The 24,308-nt window shown below is 34.3% G+C and overlaps 1 protein-coding gene across 4 annotated transcripts in view; it reads right to left on the bottom strand.

Moving 5' to 3' along the window:
* Window positions 1–5,463: 5,463 nt before the first annotated feature.
* Window positions 5,464–24,308, bottom strand: part of GTF2A1 (general transcription factor IIA subunit 1) — a 49,391-nt gene continuing 30,546 nt past the window's right edge. For 2 of the 4 annotated variants that reach the window (XM_051977464.1, XM_051977465.1), the window contains exons 5-9: window positions 23,745–23,829; window positions 21,529–21,662; window positions 15,902–16,222; window positions 15,195–15,284; window positions 5,904–10,371 (exon numbers count right to left, since the gene is read on the bottom strand). In XM_051977464.1, the coding sequence (XP_051833424.1) occupies window positions 10,264–10,371; window positions 15,195–15,284; window positions 15,902–16,222; window positions 21,529–21,662; window positions 23,745–23,829 (738 nt within the window). In that variant the 3' untranslated portion in view covers window positions 5,904–10,263. Of the gene's footprint in view, window positions 5,551–5,903; window positions 10,372–15,194; window positions 15,285–15,901; window positions 16,223–21,528; window positions 21,663–23,744; window positions 23,830–24,308 lie in introns of those variants that run through there. The other 2 variants (XR_007950607.1, XM_051977466.1) reach the window with 2 other exon arrangements.

Raw genomic sequence — 24,308 nt, 5'->3', positions numbered from 1 at the left:
CTCCAACAGATGAGTCTTATGTGTTCTGTTTCTCTGATGTTTCATTTGTCCTTCCAAATTTCAAGTACTGGAGGTAATGTAACCCCAAAGAGCTCCAGCCATTTTTGGAGCCAGGATTGCAGGTGGGATTTTCCAGTGAGTCAGCCCAACAGGGAAACCCTGAGAAGCCCAAGTTCTGGAGACATGAACCCAAGGGGGCTTTGTACTTAAAACTTGGGATACTGCAGGAATTGAGTAAAATTATGAGATTCAATTCTTTTCCTAGAGACTGAAGCAGTCTATCAGAGGAAATTAAGCCTCACACTTTGGTTAGTTTATATATTTGTGATTATAATTTTGAAATAGACATTTCTTTGTAAAGGTTAATATGACTGTTAGATGGCTAAATGGAACTGGAGTGCAGGGGACCCACCCCTATAATTGAAAGAACACCATAGATGGGGATGGAAGCCAATAGCAGAAAACCCATGACAACCTAAAGTCCCTTAAAATTACCAAGAGAATTCCCGAGGAATGAAATGTAATATAACTGGTTTTCAGGCAATAGAGGCCTAGGCAGTCAGTGTTATATTATGAATCAAAGTTATCATTACCACTTTAAAATAACTGTTCATTTCAATGACTTTTTATTCATTTTGCTTTACCTGTTTGTGGCTTTTGACTACCAAGCATTCTCTCTTCCTTCAAATACTTTATCTTCTGTCACTATTCTCAATGTGTATATGTGATTCCTCAGAATCTATAGCTAGATCATTTATCTCTTGCCAAATGGGTGGTTCCAAGATTCTGTTTTCAAAGGTTCCCTACTATCAATCGCAACTTTCTAAAATTTGGCTTTACCTAGCTTTCCAGTCTAATTTAGCATTATTCCCCTTCACAGGTTGTAACTTCGGCCAAACAGAGTTACTAGCTTTTCCCTGAAGACTCCATCTTTTACTTCAATGCCTTTAGTTCCCTATATCTAATAATATACTCCTCTTCCTCACCTCTTCCTCTGAGAATTCCTTGCCTTCTTTAAGGCTATTGCTATATGCTCCAAAGAATATAAATTACTCAAGGGCAGAACTTTCACTTTTGCCTTTGAATCCTTAACCTCTAACAATGCACGAGGGTTTATTCCTTCTTCTAATTTGAACTTTTCATTCCAGTCTTCCTCGGTCTTGTTTGCCTCTATTCTTTATCCTTATAACTTACAGTTCTTATCACCCTCAGTTCTCTCCCAAACCATTAACTACTCTATAATTTCCCATTTAGACATTTTGGTCAACCAGTTCAATCCTCTATAATCTTTTGCCTCTATTTCCTATTATCTATCTTGCCCTGCCAAGCCTCATCCTTGATTATTTCCACCAGCTGCTACCCTTGTTCCTACTCACATGCTGATCAAAATTAAAGAAAATCATGAAACTTTGCTGATGCTAATTGGGGCCCCTAGAGATTTGTTACATAATCTTAACTGCACCCTCAATGTGGCAACTCCTTATCAACTGATTCATTCACTATCTCACTCATAGTAGTTGTGTTTCCAAAACTTTTCATCCCTCCTCAAACATCCATGGTTCTCTTTCTCCCTCTCACCTAAGAAACTTCCTCTATTTGCTGAAAAAAACCTGAGGCTATTTACTCCTTTGCTCTTCTACTCCTCCCACTCAGAAGCCTTCTACAATCTGCTACCTTCACTCCCTCTGACAATGCAAAAGCAGAAACCCTCTCCTCCCACATGAGGCCATCTTATCCCATTTTTTCAAGCAGATTCCCTTCTCTATTAACCTCACTCTCACTTTAATTTCTCCTTATCTACTAGATATTTCCCTCCTGCTTATAAAACATGTCCATGTCTCTCCCCTGTTCTCATAAATCTTCACTTGACTCATCCCTTTCCCATGATCAATGGTCTTGTTTCTCCTTTGTCTTTCATGACAAAACTCTTGAGAATCCTATAATCAGTGCCTTTACATCCTTTTTTCTCATTCTATTCTAAACTCTGCAGTCTGGCTCCTAACAACTTAAATGCTATCTTATCTGTCAATTCTAAAGACCTTTTCTTAATTCTCATCCTCTTTGATCTCTTATCTTCTCTTTAGGTTTTCATGCATTGCTCTCTCTTTTGTTCCTTCTACCCAACTATTCCTCAGAATCTTTTGTTGGATATTTTTCTAGTTTCTATCCATTAACCACATGAATCCCTCAAGGCTCTATCTATCCTGACTATGCTCAAAAAGCTATCAAACTGTGCATATCCTTTTGACCCAGCGGGGTTACTATTGGGCTTATATCCCAAAAAGATTTTAAAGAAGGGAAAGGGACCTGTATGTTCAAGAATGTTTGTGGCAGCCTTCTTTGTAGTGGCCAGAAGCTGGAAACTGAGTGGATGCCCATCAATTGGAGGATGGCTGAATAAATTGTGGTATGTGAATATTATGGAATATTGTTCAGTAAGAAATGACTAACAGGATGATTTCAGAAAGGCCTGATGAGACTTACATGAACTGATGCTGAGTGAAATGAGCAGGACCAGGAGATCATTATATACTTCAACAACAATACTATATGATGATCAATTCTGATGGACGTGGCCCTCTTCGACAATGAGATGAACCAAATCAGTTCCAATAAAGCAGTAATTAACTGAACCAGCTACACCCAGGGAAAGAACTCTAGGAGATGACTATGAACTACTACATAGAATTCCCAATCCCTCTATTTTTGTCTACCTGCATTTTTGATTTTCTTCACAGGCTAACTGTACACTATTTCAAAGTCCGATTCTTTTTATACAGCAAATTAACTGTTTGGAGGTGTATACATATATTGTGTTCAACTTATACTTTAACATATTTAACATGTATTGGTCAATCTGCCATCTGGGGGAAAGGGTGGGGGGAAGGAGGGAAAAAGTTGGAACAAAAGGATTTGCAACTGTCAATGCTGAAAAATTACCTATGTATATATCTTGTAAATAAAAAGATATTTTTAAAAAAGGCTCTATCTATACTGGGAAACCTTTCTCTCTACACTATTTCACATGGCGATGTCACCAGCTTCCATGGCTTCAACTGTCATCTCTATGAAAATGACTCATTCTTAGATAAATTTGTACAGCCTTAACTTTTCTCCTTACTTCCTATCTTGCATCTCCAACTTGAACTGGGTATCTCATAAGACATCTTAAACTCCATTATGTCTCATACTCTGTCCCTCCAAATACTCCCCAACCCATCCCTTCTCCTTCCCAACTTCCCAATGACTTTCAAAGGTATCTGCACCTTTCTTTACTCAGCCTTAAATTTAGGCATCATCTTCTATTCTTCCTTCTCACCCCTCCTCCATATCTAATTGCTTCCCAAGTCTGATTGTTTCAACCTTCTGAAGATTATATACATCTCATTCCCAATGACACTGCCATTCCCATCCTAGGGGAGGTCCCTGACTCCTCAAGTTTTAACTATTACAATAGCCTGCTAGTTGGTCTTCCTGTCCCGCTTCTTAATCCAGTACATCTTTCACTGAATCATTAAATTGATCTTCCTAAAATCATTTAACAATGTTATTCTCCTCCCATAAATTACAGTAATTTGCTTATTCATTTCAGGATCAAATGCAAAATTCCTTTTTGCTTTTAAAGCTCTTCATAAGGCTGCCCTTCCTATCTTTCTAGTCTTCTTATACTTTACTCATGTACTGTGATCTAGTGACACTTACCTCCTTGTTCTTTTAACACGATACTCCTGGACTCCAGGAATTTTACTAACTTTTCCTGCATGTCTGGAACTCTTCCCTCATCTTCACTGTCCACTTTCCTTCAAGTCTAAGGTAAAATTCACTTTCTGCAAAAAAAAAACAACTCTTCTTGCTCTCAATTTTATTAGATTACAAAGCCTGAGACTAACTCAAATTTACCATGCCCTTTGATTTTATGAGGTCTTTAAGCCATTTTTCAGTTCAAGACAGTTATTTGGGTGGGAGAGGGAGGAGAGGAAGTGTCTTAAGTATCATGTAATTACATTCCTATTTGAAGAAATGAATTGTCAGCATTCTGAGGGGCTTAAAGGAAGACAAAGCTTTGCTGAGTAACAGGCTAAGAGAGTAGTGATACTAGTCCAAGTAAAAACTTTCACTATAAAAACCCACATCTTTAATCTATATTTAATATACTGAGTATAAACACATTTAAAAAGGTAAAGAAAGTTTAAGGAAATAATTTTTCTTTTAAATGTAAATGATCTAAAAAATAGAAAAGGACCCACATGTGCAAAAATATTTGTGACAGGCCTTTCTGTAGTGGTAAAGAACTGGAAATGGGTGTTGGAAAATGGCTAAGTTATGGTATATGAATGTTATGGAATATTATTATTTTATAAGAACCAATCAGCAAGGTGATTTCAGAAAGGCTTGGAAAAACTTACGTGAACTACTAAGTGAAGTGAGCAGAACCAGAAGATCATTGTACACAGCAACAAGAAGATTATATGATCAATTCCAATGGTGGCTCTTTTCAACAGTGAGGTGTTTCAGACCAGTTATTCTAGTCTTGTAATGAAGAGAGCCATCTACACTCAGAGAGAGGACAGTGAGGACTGAAAGTGGATCACAAAATAATATTTTCATTTTTTTGTTTTGCTGTTTTGTTTGCATTTTGTTTTTTCTCGCTTTTTTCCTTTTTGATCTGATTTTTCTTGTATAGCATGATAATAGTAGAAATATGTGTTTAACATGTATTGGATTACATATTATCTGGTAGGAGAAGGTAGGGAAAAAAAAATTTGGAATACAATGTTTTGCAAGGGTGAATATTGAGAACCATGCATATCTTGTTTTTGTTTTTTGTTTTGCTGAGGCAATCAGTGTTAAGTGACTTGCCCAGGGTCACACAGCTAGGAAATGTCAAAAGTGTCTTGAGACCAGATTTGAACTCAGGTCCTCCTGACTTCAGGACTGGTGCTCTATCCATGGTGCCACCTATATGCCCCATTTATATGTTTTGAAAATAAAAAGCTAAAACAATGGATTAGTAATGAGAGCTCATCTTAAAAGAAAAATGTAAGTGATCAAGTACTTCCTTGAAAGTACTTTAAAATATAAAGCATTTCAGGACAGTATTATTAAGTCAGTAGAGGCAGGTCAGCAACATATTCAGTGACTACAGCAATGTAAAGAAAAAGAAGAAAATTGAAACTGAATGCTGTGAAACAATAACCAGAGATAGGGAAATGTAAGCCTTCCCAGATATTCCCCTCCTTCCGCCAATCCCCTGGGTTCCTTTGCTGAAGTAAGGTACACTGAGACAGAATGACAAATATTATAACATCAAACTTATCTGAGATATTGGTTGGACCTGAAGAACTTTTTTCCCCTTCTTTTTTTTAAATTTACAGAATGGCTTGTTGGAAGGGGTAAGGAAAGGATACAATGGAAACCGTAAATATGAAAAGATGTCAATAAAAACATTTTTTAACCCCTACCTTGTTTCAAATCCCAGTTCTGCCAATGTCTGTGCCTGTGAAACATTAGGCAAGGTCACTTTCCCTCTTCAGAACTCAATTTATTCATCTATAAAAAAAGAGGAACGCACTAGATTCCTTTCTAGGGCCCTCTTTTAGTTCTAAATCTTGATTCTATACCCTATTCACTAAATAGGGTTCCATTTTTTGAGCTCAATATTATTCACATGTACTTGAAGACACTTAAAAATTATTCAATATTTATACATATATTCTTATTTATTCAGATTAGTGTTCTCTCACTAACTTAATCAGGTTTTATATTTTCCCACAATGGATCACTGCAATTACCATCATTCAGAAGCATTTCCCTAATTTGCCAAAGGATATAACTTCATATAGTAACCTTTGTGTGAAAATAAATTTTATTATTAAACAAGTAAAATAAAATAAAAAAACTAGTTTTTTTTTTTTAAATAACATCTTTAATTAAAGTTTTTGCAAAGGCAAAATATTAAACTTAAAATAGGTCTTAGTACATCAAAATACTAAGTTCTCTAATTGTATTCCAAGCATGGCCTTTGAAACATAATATCCTGTATATCACAGAAGAGCAACCTTGATCTGTAATTGTACAGAATGACTTTTACAAACATAATAAATATATTTACCCCCGTACACATAATAGTATGTACAACAGCAGTTGACAATTGTAGCTCAGAACAGCAAAAAAAGGATATGAGTCCCTCCCCCTACCAAAAAAATATTGTAGTTCATTGGTACACCTTGATACACACTGGACTATAGGTGTAAATAACCCAAAATAGTTTCTCCCATAAAAAGTTCCTTTTGTTCCTCATAATACGCATAGCCAAAATTATTTTTTAAAAGCCACAGCAAATGTCCGAAAGTAAATGAGAACAAAATTATGTAAAAATGAATGTAAATTTAAATATCACTTCCCCAGCATGATAATGGGAAGAATCAAAACTGTGTATGTGCATGTGTGTGAATCCTATATTTAACCGTTGAACTTGGAAATCTGAAAAATATTAATTTGATACTGGTACAGGGGCTATAAGGGGCTTCAGAGAAAAAAAAATTAAAATGCCGATGAAAGTGTCTTATTAACAATTAACATTGCACAACAATTTTAAACAATAACAAAAAATTCAGCGTGAAATCAATCTGCAAATAAAGGAACGTTTTTCAAATGGGAAGAAATTACAAAATTTTTAAAAAGGGAACTCTTATGGGAATCTACTTGACTGTTTTCCTGTAGTGGGATTACGAATATTCCCCCTATGGAAGTAGTTTATGGTGACATTATTGCTATTGGGTATTCATGAAATACTTTCAACAGAGGGAAATCCACATCCCTCAACCTTACCCCCCTCCCCCCCAAAAAAAGGCCAAAAAAAAGAGAAAGAAAAAGCCCAACCCTTGATTTTTCATTTTACACTCTAGCAAAGGAAAACATGTATACATCATGTTTTCATGTTGTTTTCTAAGAACATTGTATATTAGAACTATGCTTCTCAAAAAACACACTGAAAATTATCATGTATTTTTGAAATCATGATGTATTACTCAGAGGACTATGTCAATGCGGCCTATGATGCAAGGGACAACATGGATGCAACATTAGGATGAAATTTAATTACTTAGCAATAACAAAAATTGAACATTAAAAATATAACAGTCCAATATAAAGTTCCTTATATGTCTATTCCCCTCAATAGCAGACATTTTACTTATTTGATTTTAGAAATTGATTGCACATTAAGAGTTTTTAAAGATACATTTGGAACTCCGCAAAAATTAAATGTCCTCTCAGGAATTCAAGTGGCCTGGCTTATTCAAATGACCACCAACAAAGACTCTGTATACTGAAAGGCACAAATTTCTACACTTTATCCAGTTGCTATGCAAATGTCCATTAGAGCTGATGATTAATGTTAAAGATATTTCCCCATTTTTTCAAGTTAAAAGGTGCTGTTACCATCTGTGCAAATCTAAACTTAACTCTTTTGAAACCTTTCATCTCCGTAATATTAATACTGAACTATTTCTTCTACTTCAAATAAACAAGTTATATTAATTTTAAAAATCAAAGTGGGAATTCCTTGTCCTCTTCAAAGGAATGACAAATTCTATGGAACCTAATGAAATGGTCTGTTTAATTACAATGTTTAAAACCATGATTAAAATTCAAGTACAATAAAAGGTAAGCAAGCTACATTCTTACAGCAAATTGCTACAAAATAAAATTGAAAAGTTTGATTTAAAAGGAACACTTGAAGTAGCAATATGTAAGAGCACAATTTGGTAAGTCATTTTGTTTGACTGGCTTTCAAAAAACTTCACAGGTAATTTTAAAAAAAAAATCCCTCATTTGCCAAGCATGCCATAATTAATATGTAAGACACAGGTGCAAATACAAATGGTTATTAACCTGCTTCAAAAATAACTGAAAAATTACTTTGAAAGCAGTGGTTATATCACAAAATGTAATATAGTGAACAAGCCAGTTTATAATGCTGCTAATATGAACAAAAAAGATATCTGTCTACCACAGAAGACCCCAAGACACAAAAGAGAATAAGCATATTGTAACATGGGTTCTAGTAGTAAAACTGCTAAGAAGCTAAAAGATTTCATTTGTTCAATTGTGTGCAGCATTGCTAAACTTTTTCAGGTAGATGATTGATTTTTTTTGAGTAAACAAACCTATTTGGCAGCTTTACTACCTGACAATTCAAAAAAAAAAAAAAGTAAGGGTTAACTAGTCTGGTTTCCCCACCCCACCCCAGCATATAAATGACCTCCAAAAAAATTGCATGTGCTTTTAGCATAGTGGTAATTAAAAACAAACTTTTTTCTAAAAAAGACTTAGATTATATCCTAAATTAATTAAGACAAATCAAAATAAAAATCATACTCAAAATCTTTACATCAAAACAGCACTTAATTATTATTAATGTGACTGGAAACCAACTTTATAATGAGGTTTACAACATATAAGCAAAGACAAGAGGGGCAGTAATTTGATTAGGCTCTCTGGTGAGGAGACAATTTTAGAGATCTAAGTGGTGTTAAAAAACCCATATAATGGTTCATCACAGTTTTCTTCCTTGCAATGTACTTTAAGGTTTTCATGTAAGCTACTGCTGCAAACATATTGAGAGGCAAGTAAAAGGAAGACTAAGATGGAAGAGGGAAAAGAAAAGCAATTTAAATATACAGGAGGTTAAATACATTTGGAGTTTTATCAACCAAAACCAAGACAAAATTTTAAGTATCCATAAGGAACAATGTCCATGAAAATGTCCTTTTAGTTTACTAAGGATAATAACTGATCCTCTCCCAAGTAGCTGAGATAAGTAAACATTACAGTGCTACACAGTTATAGAATCTCTGGTAGGACACTGAACTGTGACTACTATCTAGCCCAAAACCACTATCTTCCTTTCTGCTGAACTGGAGTAGCTGCTTACACTGGCCCATCACTTGGTTTAAAAGTAGGGCTGCCACGTAAACAAGAAGGACACATTCACACATAAGCAAAAAAGGTTTTACCTAAGAGTCACTTCAAAAACACCCATTGACAATTAGATTTTTGTTATCAAGTTTTGCTATTCTTTCCCAATAAGCACAAGAAACTTGTTCATAGTAACTAAATTGTTTAATAAAATCAGTGTCCTCACCTTCAACTATAATAAATGCACTGGATATCTAAAAGCTTGGAGAGTAAACTCACCAAGATAAATTTCAGCCTAATTATAGGAATAAATCAATGTATTTGCACATGTATATACAACTTTAATCAGATGGTACCCTTTGAAATAAAACTATTCCTGAGGAGCCAATTTGGCTTTAAAAGGGGGAAAAGGATGAGGAAAGCGGGACAGGCCCTCCTTAAGGAGATTAAACTTACCACTGTTATTTCCTCTCAACTCCTGTAAAAAGTTTTTGAATTATACTGAATAGATTTTAAAAACTTAATTTTTAAGATAATATATAAAGTTTTAGGTCAAATAAAGATGTGGCCTCCAAAAGTGAATTTAACTGGAAAGCAATATGGTATAAGAATGAGTCCAAATCCAGCAAAGAACCTGGGTTCAAATTCCAGCATCTATAAAACAAGGTTCTGGTAAAATACCTCTGAGGCCCCTTCCAGTGCTAAGTCTATGATCCTATGAATATTATCACTGATTATATTCTTTTCTCTTAAACAGATGCTGAGAAAAGGAAGGGGTAGGGATATAGAAGGAATATCACTGAGGGATAATGGCAAGTAAAATTGCTTAAGACCTATCAAATAGAATTTAAATCTTTTCCTTATACAAGAGAATTTTAATTCAATACCATAATTCTTTCCCTTTTGTAAAAAGCCCCCACACAAATTTAGTCTATATAATGACTACACACAAGAAGTTCCAGATCAGTCTATCAAAAGGGAAGAGTTCCTTCAATTTGTTCCAAGAAATATTTTCTGATTTAACAAGTTAGAGGGAGAAAGATGGCAACAAAGTCTTACATGCTAATTACTGGCTGTAGGTACCTGTATGTTGAAGTGATAATTATGGTATTCCTAACAAAAACTCAGCTCTCAACAACGCCAGGTGCTATAGTTCCATGGTTTGCCAGTCTGAAGTAGTGTCTACGCTGTCATGGTCAATCTTTGTTCCAGTAGCTTTGCTTCTACCATACTTTTCTGACATGCAGAAGTAATTTTGGTTGAAATGTATGTCCTAAGTTTTCAACCAGTCCAGCTTTAATAATCCTTTTTTTGTTTGTTTATTTTTTTAAAGGCAATTCTTCACCATTCAGCATCTCCAATGGCTTTGGAAAACACATAATCTCTTCCATTAAGATTCATAATGCCATCTTTGAGGTGAAACTTCCACTTGTTTTTACTTCTGTGGATCTAAATAAACAAAAAAAAAAAGTAAGATGAAAATAAGAGTATGAAAAAAATAAGAAAATTTTTTAAATTAAAAAACAAAATACCATAATTCCATTTAAAGACTAAATAAATAATGATAAATTATAATGAATAAGCTAGAATCTCAGAGAACTACCAAATACATCTTCCCATCTTTTCAGTGTGTGTTATGTGGGGGTGGGGGGAGTGAGGCAGGAAGGATGACCCTATGTCCAGTTATTTCTGCTTAATTTTTTTTTTAAAAGAAAGGATTCAATAGGGTAAGAGAGCTTTCTGATTATGATTACCAGAGCATAAGAATAAAAAAATAAAAGCAAATGTAAAATCAGTTGATTCTGACTACTTTCTATAAGAATTTTAATGAAGTGTAAATTTTAAAAATAAAACTAATAAGATCTTCACTATCTATGCTAAATTTGTAATATTTCATTATTTTAAAGTTTAAAACGGGTTTTCTTTACAACAATCCTGTGAGATACTATAATCCCAATTTTTAAAAAAGGAAACCGAAGCTCAGAGAGATCAAGTGGTTAAGCTCCAGGTACAAATCTACTAAACATGAGAATTGAGGAGAGGTTGTTAAAAAGTAGTGTGGTGCAAAACCAAAAAACAAAGCTAAGTTTTTTAAAAGTCAATTACATAAAATTATTTACCAACTTATATTATCTGAGTCCTGCAAATGCTTTCCCACAAAGATCTTGCACATAGAAATGAAGAACAGAGAATGAGGTGGTTTATCTGTCTCTCACCTGAATATAGAATAAGGTTTCTATCTATTAGGCAGTCTTCAACTCCCTGCAGATTATACCTACCTACAAATTCACTTAATAATTAAGGTTAAAAATAAAAGAGCATGTTTTACTTTTCTTCATCTTTAATTATTTCAGTTGAGAAGGAAAATAAAAGAAGTAAATCTAAAACCAATTCATTCTAATAACTTTTTATTAAAATTTTGATGGATTAGGAAGTAGAAATTCAAACAATTAAAAGATGTCCATTATTTACGCTAATCTGGTTCCCTGTCACTATGCCTAACTTATAAATAAAAACAAGTCACTTCTAATTCCAGTTTATAACACATTTTCTTTACTATACAACACTGTAATCGTCACTTAAGATAGAGACAGAGGGTCTCCATCAAAGGGTCAAAGAGATTAAATTATTAACCCTCAGGCACAAATCTATTAAATAGGTCCTTAGACTCCAAGTTTAGGGCTCTTCTTATAAAGCAAGTTATTTGGCATGTCACTAACAACCTCTTTGTCAGCTTGGTGAAATCTCTGGACTCTCCCCTCTGCCTTTCTCAAAATGTCTTAAAAATGCACAAAATAAAATTTTAGAAGATTACCCCAAAAATCAATTATGCTGAAATAGTTATTCACAGACCACCAACTCCTGCTATTGAGGCATCATGAGGGGAAAAAAAAAAGAACTGGATTTGAGACAAATGACCTGATGTTGAAATCTCTCAACTACCATCTTCTTGACCTTCTCCTCAAATGCAGGAACTGAACTAAGTCATCTTTAAGATTCTTCCCAATTCTAAATCCTATGATTTCCTTCTTAAATCATTTACTTTTCTGTACCTCAAAAATATCATCCCTCACCAAGATCACAAAATTTTGTCCATTTTTATTTCAATATGTCCTTTTATTAATTCCATTCCCATTGCTGCCATACTATTTTAAGACAATGTTTCTTGAGGACATCAATCTCCTTAATTGGTTGACTCATTTTAATAGGATACCCTTTGCAAAACTAAAAAATTCTTTTGCCCTGAATCCAATTCAGAATTATAGGAGGATTGTAAAATATTGCCTTCCAACATGGCACTGTTGAAAGTTGTTTCTTTCCTTTTTGAAAAAAAAATTTTCCTGTGAGAAATCGAATTCCTAGACATTTCTATTCAGTGGGTATAAAATTCTGCCCTTGATCTTTAGACAAGCTAATTTCTCTTCTATATAACAATCCTTCAAATAGATGATTTCTTTAATTATATCCACTTCTAAAGAAAAAAAAATCATCTGTTAATTTCCAGTCCATCTGTATGTATATATGCACTTATGTTTTATATACACATAATTGGCAGGTATAGTATAATTAGTACTTGTGAAAGCATTCTAATTAACTTAAAACAGATTTTAAAATGCTATAATGTCTGTCATACACCTAAAAAATTAAGAGAATTTTGACCTCAGCAGTCTAATTTGTAGTTGGGATATGACTGATACTAAGTATTTTAGATTATGAGCTTGGTCTTTTATCTACTACTTTTGGGTGCCCTCTGGTGGAAAAATTAGTGAAATGGACAAAATGTACGCACCGCACACACACAGACAGACTCAGACACACAGACACACACACGGCACAGGCACACATAGGCAGATATAATAATAGACATTTGTGAAAGAATCCTAATTAAATTAGCAAAGCAAAACATATTGAAATAATTGCAACCTACATAAACATTAAGAGACTTTTGATCTGAAAAGTCCAATTCATTGAATAATTGAAAAGTACACTAGAATTAAGAGTCAGAAAATATGGATTCTAGTTTTAGCTAGCATTACCTACCTACTATATGAATAGAGGAAAGTCACAACTTTTCTATCTAGGCCTATTTCTTAATTTGTAAAGTGAAAGATATGCTCTAGAAGATTTCTAAGCTTCTTCAGTAACTGTCTTCTATTACACATAAAGCAAGGAACAAGACCACAACTCATATCCTATACAAACCAAATGTTTGACACTACAAATGATGTGAAAAAAAGTCTTTTTTAAAATCCCACTAGGTCACCATTATATTTATACTAGTAAGTATTTATTCACTATTTCTCAAATAGTGGTAAGATTTACACTAAAATTTCTGAAATAGATAATAAATGATAGTCAAAGGATTTTGAATGAGAAGTGATCCAATCCCTTTATTTTAGGTGTGAGGAAAGCAAGAGACTCAAAATGTAAGGGATAGTAGTAAGCAGAACTGGAATTCAAACCTATCTATATCTTCTAAGTTCAAATTCAATTCTTTATTACACCACAAACTGACAATACTTTTTTCAATCCTGCAGCTAATGTCAAATGATTCTGAAATGCAGAATGCATGTGCTTTGAACTGAAAAGATGGGGATGGTGTTACACTTCTCTTCAATTTTTCTATCATAGTCCTCAGTTCCCTTACTTATCATCACCTTCCTATTCATCACAGAGCTGATATCTATGTCACTTTAAAGTCTGCCAATTTTATGCAGTTTTTCATGTGAGACACATTACAGCTCTACAAGGAAGGTACTGTAGTATTATTATTAACATTGTACAGATAAGCAAAGACTGGCAAGGTGAATTACAAACCTGTGGATCACACATCTATTGAGTGTCAAAGATGACAACTGAATCTAGGACTTTTCCACTCTAAATCCAGCACACATGACTTCCTTGGGGATAGTACTCCTCAATCAGGCCAATGATCACCTACCTGCTGTCCTGGATCCCTTTCCCTTCCATATCTTTCAAGATCTTATTCCACTATCATCTTTTTCATTTATCTTTGCATTTCTCTTTCTCTATTATTCTCTTCTCAGTTGCCTACAAATACACTCAAACTATCCCTAATTTAAAAGTTTTTCCTTGACCCTCCCACTCTACACCCAATTACTATTCCCTTTCTCCCCATCACTGTTTCCTAGAACTTAACACATGAATAAGCACTAAATAAATGCTACATATTTCTAATTTCTCACTCCCCAAAATTGTCCTCAAAACTTTAAAACTGGATTTCTGACCTCATTACTGAAACCATCCTTACAAAATATACCTCAAAAGTTATATTCAATGGCTTGTCAGTCTTCACGTTTGTAGATATTAAGCATTTTGCTCATTTTTTTCTCTAGTACATTCTCTTTACTTTGTTAGGGACAGAATATTCTGTTCTACCATTCCAGGGCTTTTTCTATCTTGGAGGTTTGGCTCTTTAATCTTTTCTTGTTCCTTTAATGTATTACCCAACATTTTTGTTAAGGACCACGCGTAAGTGTGAAAGGGCAGATTGGTTCTCTGGAAGCCCCCACAATTGTGAATCATAACACCCCTGAAGGAATTGCCAATCAGCCTTTACTGACACAGATGTTGCTTGTGAATTAAGAACGAAATAAATCAGAAGCTAGAGGAAAGACTAGAGACATCAGATAATGCAACTGCCTCAGTCTCCTTATAGTGTTATCATTCCCTCCCATGAAGGGATCTATTCTGCTGATTAGAGTTAGATCCCAGAAGCCACTAGCAGATGTTAGTTATACCTTAATACCCAGCAGCCACTAGCAAGTTGTTCTCATAACAATTTTCTTCTTTTACACACACTCTACAATGGAAATCTCCTCCACTCCCAACATTTCATTTATATGCAAATTTAACTCCCAAATCATCCACACTTGTACTTCCAACTATCTCTGAAATACTTCCACCTGGAGGTCAGCAGGACCTGAAAAATCATCATCTTTCTTCTTCCACTTGCTATTACTTTGGTCTCTATCAACCATCAACCTCCCGAAACCTTCCTTTTCTTTTCTCTTCTATTCAGTTAACAGCCTTAAAATTCCACTTCTCCATTTCCTCTTTTATCCCAACTGTCACTTCACCACAAAAAAAGCCCCTTATTAATATCTGTTTATATTACTGCAATACTCATTTAAATAGGTCTTTTTATTTTTATTCTCTTAAAATCAAATATGTAAATATTAGCAATAGGAAGAAAACCAGATAAGAAATTTCAATACAAACAACCTCTTATAATTTGTTAAATTCGTTACCTTATCATATTGGCACACAACAACGTTCTCTGTATCAAATAGTTCCTGTCCTTCTTCATCACTCACATCATCTTCACTATTCAGGGGTTCCTAGGAAAAACAGGTTTATGTTAATTTATCATCAATCAATATTACGAACATTAAACCCTACTAATATTCAGCAAACCGAAACTCTCTGAAAGTATACATATGAGCATAATGGTAGAATAATTTGTCATCTCTGACTTTAATTGCCAAAAGCAGCAATGCAGGAGACTTGGAAATTCTTTACATGAAAGATATTGTTTATCTAGGGTTTCTTTTCATTTCTGAATCGTCTTATTTACTGATAGTAACCTAGTAAATCAAGAACTTGAATATTTAGCCTATTCTATGAATTCAAGAATTGGAATTGAAGTATTTTAACTACAAGATAGACATAAGTACTATGATTTAATTGCCATAAATCCCATCACTGTACACTTTTAATCATTGAGAAAATCTAAATAGCAACCAAACTTTTAAGGAAAAGAATATATTAAATGTTTTCTTTTTAGCTACCTCAATCTCAATCCCAAAGATCTATGAAGAACTTAAAGCAGTAATGTTATATTCTAAAAGTTGCTCCCTAAACAATCAGCACTTAAATACTGACCTTCCAAATAAGAGCTGTATGAAAAATATAAAATCAGCAGTCGTTTTTCACCTCCAACTTTTCCCAGTCTTACCTCTTCAACTTGTCCATCTTCTCCTCCATCTTTCTCTTTATCATCTTCTTCTTCATCATCATAATCTTCCTCTTCATCTTCATCTTCTTCAGATGAAGTGTCCCCAGCTCCATCTACTTGTAGCACCAAAGGAGCTTGTGGTTGGGCAGTCTGCTGTTGTGGTTGCTGCTGACCAGTTGGAGTGATCTGTGCTTGTGCTGCAGTGGGAGCTGCCACTGTGGTAGGGATGACTTGTGTCTTGTTTCCTGTAAATAAGATCTGCTGAGGTTGTATGATGACACCTGTTGGTGGTGGTATCCCTCCAGGGATAGGAGCCAAAACCTGACACATAAGGAAATGGAATGTTAAAGTCTCATTTGAACTTATTTCATCCATGATAACTGGGTCCACAACAAACTTACACTAACTTCAACTGCATTAAACAGAAATCTTTTAAATCATTTCTTCACATTCCCATGACCTAAATCTCTATATTTTCATTGTCCCCTTGCCTCACCTCTTTTTATCCCAGTAAAAAGATAAAAACACTTATGAAAAACTCTCTCATTGCCCTCCCTATGTTTTTCAACTATCCGCTTATCCTACTCTCATGAGTCCATCAAGTATTAATACTTTTACAGATAAATTGAATAGACACAAAATAAAATACTAACAACTATTGTAAAGCTCCTTGAAGGAGGCATAACTTCAGCTGAGCTTTGAAGGGAGCCACAGATTACTACAAGAAGTAAAAGGAGAGCATTCCAGATATAGGCATAACTAACACAATGCATGGAAGGAGAAAATGTAAAGTTTTATTTGAGTAACACTAACCACTAAGGTTTTACTGGAGTTTAGACAGAATGCAAGAGGGAAAGAAATGTGGCAAAGATAGGCTGGAGCCAGATTATCAAGGGTTTTTAAATACCAGAAATGCTGGAGATTTATATTATATTGTATTAAGGCAGTAAGAGAAGCCACTGAGATATCTTTGAACATGGGAGGGACAAGGTAGTAGCTGAATATCTATCTATTTGTCAGCAATGTGGAAGCTGGATTAAAAGGGAAGAAAATGGATTTGGAAAGATTTAGGAGAGGCAATTTCAGTAATAGGATGACAAAGGCCTATACCAAAATGGCTGTGGTTTGACTAAAAGGAAATAAAATAAGGAACTGACAGGACTTAACAAATGACTTAACATGCAGAATAGAGTTCAGTGACTCCCAGGTGACTAAAAGAATGGCACCCATTCAACTGAAAAAGCAAGCTAAGAGGAGGGTGGACTTATGAAGAAAAGTATTGAGTCATATTTTAAATATGTTGTCATCTTACTTGAAAAAGCAAACGTAGCCACTTGCATTCATATTTTAATATTCTGGTCTTCTTTGGAAGCCTGTGACACCTATCATTCCCATTTACTTTTCTTTTTCTTTACTTCTCTAAAGCTTCTTTACCCAGTTTTCCCACAAATATGCTATTTCTTTTACCTTAAGCAAATTTTCCCATTGTCTTATTACCTCAACTTTAACAATTTAAACAATTACATTGTCTTCATTTTTCTTTAGTGGTTGTTCTTCCTAGTTCCAAACATATTTTCCATGACTATTCTCAGTCTTCTTTTCTTTTTTTTCCTCTTTACAGGATTTATTCACTTGCCTAGCTTTGACCCAACACCACTTTTAAATTAAACTCCTAACTGCCCCAAATTTGTCAAGCTTTATCCCCATAATAAAGTGAAATCTGCTCTTCACCCAGGCCATGAATTAAGAACAAGAAAGTATGAAGAAAGTATGGAGAAAATACTATACTTGTCAAATGTGATTGACGAAGACCCACACTGGTGGGGCATAAATGATATTACCTAATGAAGAAGAGTGCTAAAATAAAAGGAGAGTCACCAAAACCAAAGAGAAATACCAATGAGATCCTTACAATAATCCATCATACCCTAGAAACAGGGTCTGTAGCCAGCATATACTCTAGGGGGAAAAGTTTAAAATCCTAGACCTTGTGATAGGTGATTAAGCAAGGGAATTCAGGCAATAATCAGAAACCAGGCCTGAAGCGAGGTTAAGACTAGTCTTGATTGCTGCCTAAAGTCAATGACCTCCTGGTGAGTATGCAAGACACAGGGATTCAGGAAGACCTCCAGAATTGAACTAAAGTAACAGATTGAGCCAAGGATAGGGCTTAGTCTCTATTTTAGATTCAACCTAGTCCTTCAGATGGAAGCAAGGCCTGACCCTAAGCAGCTATTTTGACAGTAAATTTTCTGATTTCCAACCACTTTTTAGTTCCTAAAATGTCATACTTAAAATCAAGATATGCACAGACTGTGGTAGAGTAGTGATACTTTAATAACCTCCCTTCCTTTGGACATTATGTATTTATCTAATTATAAAGCTAAACATCACATTTCTTTTTTCTAACTACCATATTACATTGTTTAACAAACTAAGATTTCAATTCACTAAATCTCTGGTATTCTCCTCACATGAAATGTTTTCAAATCATATTTCTCTTTCCTTTGTTGTTGTTCAGTATTTTTAAGCCATGTCCAACTCTTCCTGATCCCATTTGGGGGCTTTTGCAGAGGTACTAGAGTGGTTTGCCATTTCCTTCTACAAATTATTTTACATATGAATAAACTGAGGCAAACAGAATGAAGTGATTTGCCCAGAGACATTCAGCTATTAAGTGTCAGAAACCATTTTTGAACTCAGGAAGATGAGACTTCCTGGCTCCAAGCCTGACACTCTATTCACACACTATTTAGCTGCCCTTCTTTTGTCCTATATTTGCATAATTTTTTTTTAACATGTTAAAGACTTTACAATAATTTTTAATTATTTTCCATTATATTAAATTTGGCACATTTTTCTATCCTGTTAAGATCTTTTTTATTATGATCACAGTCAATGTTTTAACTAACCTTCCCAACTTTATAAATTTGCCATTTTATATTTCCATCCACATTACTGATAAAAATATTACACAGGACCAGTCTCTACTAGAAAATGTCTTCATGACCGACACCAATGCTTTCCTTTTTTTTAAATCATACTATTACTTTTCCAGTTATCAAAACATGAAACCTTCAAATTATCCTTGACTCTTGAGACTTCTGACTCATCTGCCAAATCTATTAATTGCTGAATACCTCATGAATCATTTTTCTCTTATCTACCTGGTTCCTTTCCACTTCTTGAGCGCTAGTGTAGGTACTCATTATTCTAATCCTAACTATGAAATAGTTTCCTGACTGGCTTTTTGGTACCACTATCTCTCCTGTCCTAATCATTTTTCATATCTCTATTGTAAAATTAACAATCTCCTTGTCATTTTTAGCATTTTTTCATTTCTATTAAGCAACTGGTCAATCGGAAAAACAGGAAAACATTTGCTTTGTGAGGTAGTTTCCCCTCCATTAATCAAGGAAAATTTGTGTGAGTGTGTGTGTGTGTGTGTGTGTGTGAGAGAGAAAGAGAGAGAGAGAGAGAGAGAGAGAGAGAGAGAGAGAGAGAGAGAGAGAGTGTGTGTGTGTGTGTGTGTGTGTGTGTGTGTAGAAGAAAAAGCAACTATATTTAAGAATGCTCAAGATTATCTGCTAGATCCAGTTTCCCACAATACCTGGGCATCTGGCTATAAAATACGGGGAATAAGAACATGGGCTTAAAGGTTGTCTGAGGATCACTTTGGTTAGGCTAGCTTCAAAAACTGAATAACAAGTAAACATGCTCATACCCTGTTCTAGGTAACGAAGATCAAAATATAAAGAGTAAAACAAAATTTACATCTGATGGGAAAGATGAAACTACTATGCATAAATTTAAAACAAATACATAGTAAACCATTAAATATAAAGTACTTTAGGAGAGGGAGGGCACTAGCAGTTGAAGAACAGAAAATACTTCATGAAGAAGATGGTGCTTGAACTATGTCTTAAAGGAAGAATTTATTTTTTTAAATAACCACAAAATAAATGTCCCAAAAATCAATTCAACAGTTTCTGTACATGCATATTTCATTCAAATCTTCAACCTACAAATGCTGAAAACTCTTTATCACCTAGTCTATTTTCCTCCCCATTTAAAGTATATGATCTAAAAACTTGTAGTCAGGGAAGCTATATGATGTAGTAAATAGAACACTAGCCCTGGAATCTGGAGGACCTCAGTTCAAATTCTGCATTAGACAATTTACTAGCTGCGTAACCATGGGCAAGTCACTTAACCCCAATTTCTTTGCAAATAAAAAATTTAAAAAACAAAATAACAAAATTAGTCTGAATCTGTTTTACAAAACCAAACAGAAAAATACAGAAGAAAACAATATGACAGATTGTAAGTAATAAGCACATATAAAATTGATAAATAAAAATAAATAAACAAACAAGAAAAAAAAAGCAAAGTTAAAATACTTGCTGGAATTAAGTGAATTACAGACATAGGGAATGGCCAGTTCAAAGATGAAAGGAGACAGCATGCTATATATATATATGGAACAGAGAGAAGGCTAGTTAAGGTTGGAACCATCTTGGATAGGGCTTTAAAAGTCAAATAGAAAGCTTTATATTTTATCCAAGAGGCAATAAGAAGTCACTGGATTAGCTGTACTTGGCAGTGGGAGGGATAGGAGGCTAGCCTAGGTGACATACTTGACATAGGGAGACCAATTAGGAGGCTGTTGGAATAATCTAGGCAATTTGAATTGCTATACAATTTGAAGAAAAGGAGAAAGCAAGGGCACTTCAAGGCACAAGAAAAGGACTATCTGAAAATAGAAATAAGTTCATCTAGCCTTTATATCATCAAGTTCTTTTCCTAATACAGGTCTCCATACATTTCAGCTTAGCTCAAACTAGATTATTTCCAATTCTGGTCTGCCTTCTCACTCTTATGTGCATTTATTCACATACCCAAACCAGTCACCCCTTAACTTTTATATCGTGTGAAATCTTCCTCTATATTTAAGGACTAATTCAGGTACTACTCTCTGAAATTTTCCAAGATCTGCTCAGTTAAGTTTCTTCCTCTATGAAACTTACACACCCTTGATTTTTTGCAATAGTTGTCAATTTTAAATTGTATTTATATACACCTGTTCTCTCTCCAACCTTCTTCACTTTTGTATGCACAGCTCCTAACAATTCCCTGGATAAAGTTTAAAATTTACTTAAATTATGCTCACTTTGGCAGCACATATACTAAAAAAAGACTGACTTGAATTAAATACAAAAGTTTTTGAATCTCAAAACTTTACATACATAGAAAGATTTTCAAAATGTCAAGTTAGAAGTATTAGTTTTATGTGTGAAGAGTAGTCTTTCTACAGCAGTTGAAAACTTTAGTTTGAAGAACAAAAGAAAGAAAATTCATGAGGCTGTTTCCTTTCTGCTACCAAGAATCCCAACAGTCTGCTATTTAACACCTTTGATGGAGACATACTACATAGATCTTGGCAAAGGATTTCTAGATACCTGGCAAGCTAATCCCATCTTTTCTCAACCATCTAGTTTTACCTCTGCAAGGCTTCTGATGGTATTTAAAGACACTGTGGCCCATACTCATCTAGAGAGAATTAACACCACTTGTAGGTGACATACACATACATACATAGTATTCCTTATCATTAAAGATTCTTTTACCTGTTGTATAACAGGAGCTTGTACGCCCCCAGGCTGCATCTGTGGTATAACCTGCTGCTGCAAAACCACTGACTGCTGCGGCTGAAGGATGTACTGGGCACCACTGGCAGTCCTGACTACCTGTAGAATCTGGCCTATAACAAAAACAAAAAGTTATTCAGATTACCTTTTAAGTAACGATTTCCATAGCTTATCACAAGTTAGGCTTCGATGAAAAACTCTCAAAATAGGTTAGCTGACAATAAGCCTAAAAATTAACTTTAGAGTTTTCATCTATACTTAATATATTCTTCTACATTCCTTTCTTTTATTTCTTCCCCTTTTTGGGGTACAAATTCTAGTAAAAATGCTGCTTTAAAATATGGCACTTTCTGTTGTTCTCATCTTCTTGCGACCCTCCAACAGGTTTTTATTAAGAGTGTGATTTGATTAGAGGATCCAAACTGCTGACAGAGTCTGAGTCTACTAGTTAGCTAATTAAGAGTGAATCCAGAGTGAGTAGAAAACTGGACTTTAAAAATCCTAATTCTGCTATTTATCGCTTAATGCCCCTGCCTCAGTTTCCTCATTTCAAAAGTGAGAATGTCTAAATGACATGTGACATGTCTAAATCAGGAGTTCTTATCCTAAACTCTGTGAACTTTAAATACTTAAATATGTACATTTTGATAATTGCATTTCAATGTAATTGATTTTCTTTATAAATCTTTATCTTTTTGAAAAGATGAGAGATTTTTGAACCCCTGTGCAAAAATCCTATGATCCTACTTGTGTTACTTAATAAAGTACATTTTTCAGACTTCTAGAGTGCTAAATGGAAATGACTACATTTAAAATGGAACCCCGGTAGCCTAACAGGTTGACATCTATGAGTCCTTCTTCCTAAATAAAATAAGTTAATAGCAAAATCAAAGTGAGAAGATTATTGAAAATGCTTAAGAGAAAACCTTATGAACTTTAAAAACAGACTTGCGCATTGTACACATGCAGACACACACAAATGATTATACTTATTTTAGCAGACTGGTGATTACACTGGTCAAGAATTCCCGAGAAGGAATCTCCTCTGAGCAGAATAGATTTGGCAGCTGCTCTGCATCTCATAGTTTTACCAAGTTGCCTGGTGCATAAGGGGTTAATGACATCAAAAGAACCAGTCTATGTACCAGAGGTAGGACTTGAACCCATGTCTTCCTGACCATAGATATCCCTGGTCTACTCTATGCTGCCTCTTCTTGAATAGCATTCTAAATTAACAGTGCTTGTTCCTTAAAACTTTTATTACACCCCTAGAAGATACCATCTCCAAGGGTATACCTCCAAATATTAAACATTATTATTTTGCTTAACCAAATCAAAACCCTTATTTATACTTTGTACTTTGCTTTATCTTGGTAAAAGAACATATCTTTGTTTCTTAAACACTATAAAATCAATTAACAAATAAGAATTTGTCGTGCATAATTTTCTAATATAATGATAACAATAGCTAATATTTATTTAGCACTCTGAGATTTGCAAAACATTTTACAAATATCTCATTTGTTCCTTACAACATCCCTGTGGATTAGATAGCATTATTGGTCTCATTTTACAGATGAATACACAGAAAAAAGCAGAGATTAAATGACTTGGAACTCAGATCTTCCTGACTCTAGTTCTAGAATTTAATCTGTAGTGCCATCTAGCTACCTGTGTGCCAGCTGAAATGGAACAAGGCCTTAATCTAGGTTACACTCACTTTTAATTTATAGGGGATTCCAATGCTTAGCTACATACACATGTGTAATTTTATACGTATATATTTATATAAATTGTCTCTGACAGCCATTGATTAAATGAACATTTTTTTTCTTTTACACTATTTAAGCAAAGATAATAACACCATAATAATACTGAACAAAGTAAACTATGATTTACATATTTGCAAATGTGGTTTACCCATATATAAAAAAAAAAGTAAAACATAAAGATATAAACAATTTAGTGTTCAGATTTTAGTGCTCAATATTACTGTATATATTCTTCTCTGTTATTTCCATGAACAGAATTTATATTGAGGAATAATGAAATGTTATAGTGAAAGCACAACATAGGCATTAAAAGCTCACAATTACTCTCAGTCACCTAATTAAATGAAACCATAAATTCGTCAATCAAGACTAAGTGATAATATAATTTTTGAGATGTCAAATAGACCTATCATTTTGAATTACCTGAATTACCTGAATTAGTTATAATCTGCTGAACAGGAGTAACTCCAGCAGGCAGTGCCAAGGTAGCAGCAGTAGCAGCAGCACTCTGGGGAAGAAGATGTAAAAACAAAATGAGGTGTCCAATTGTAAATACTGAACCAAAACAGAAAAACCCCCAAATAAGAAATCCAAAATGGGAGAAAATGGACAGAGTTAAATCTATCTTCAGGATTATTTTTGGAAGAAAAACAAGTTTATTTTGAGGAGGATATAGTAAAAAACTTTGCTGAGATATCAGAAATTTTTGGATACTCTCAAAGAATTTAAATTTATGACAGAGGATTCTTAATCCTCAAACTTAAGAGAATTCCCTTTCCTGGATACAGTTACATCACCTGTTCATACACTTATAACCAAAAAGATAGAAAGGGAAAGGAAAAAAAAAGGAAGGACAAAGACATGCAGGTGCTAGATCCCCCTTGGCCCTTCATTCATACTGAAGCTTGGTACCACTCTGGTTAGAGAAAAGCTAGAACAGGAGGTCTAGATTGGGTCAGCAAAATTTTTAAAAATTAGTATCTAAAT

This window comes from Antechinus flavipes, chromosome 2 (genome assembly GCF_016432865.1).
Source record: "Antechinus flavipes isolate AdamAnt ecotype Samford, QLD, Australia chromosome 2, AdamAnt_v2, whole genome shotgun sequence".
NCBI lineage: Eukaryota > Metazoa > Chordata > Mammalia > Dasyuromorphia > Dasyuridae > Antechinus > Antechinus flavipes.
Note: the sequence above shows the minus strand (reverse complement) of the source record. Positions and strands in the feature narration are given on the sequence as shown.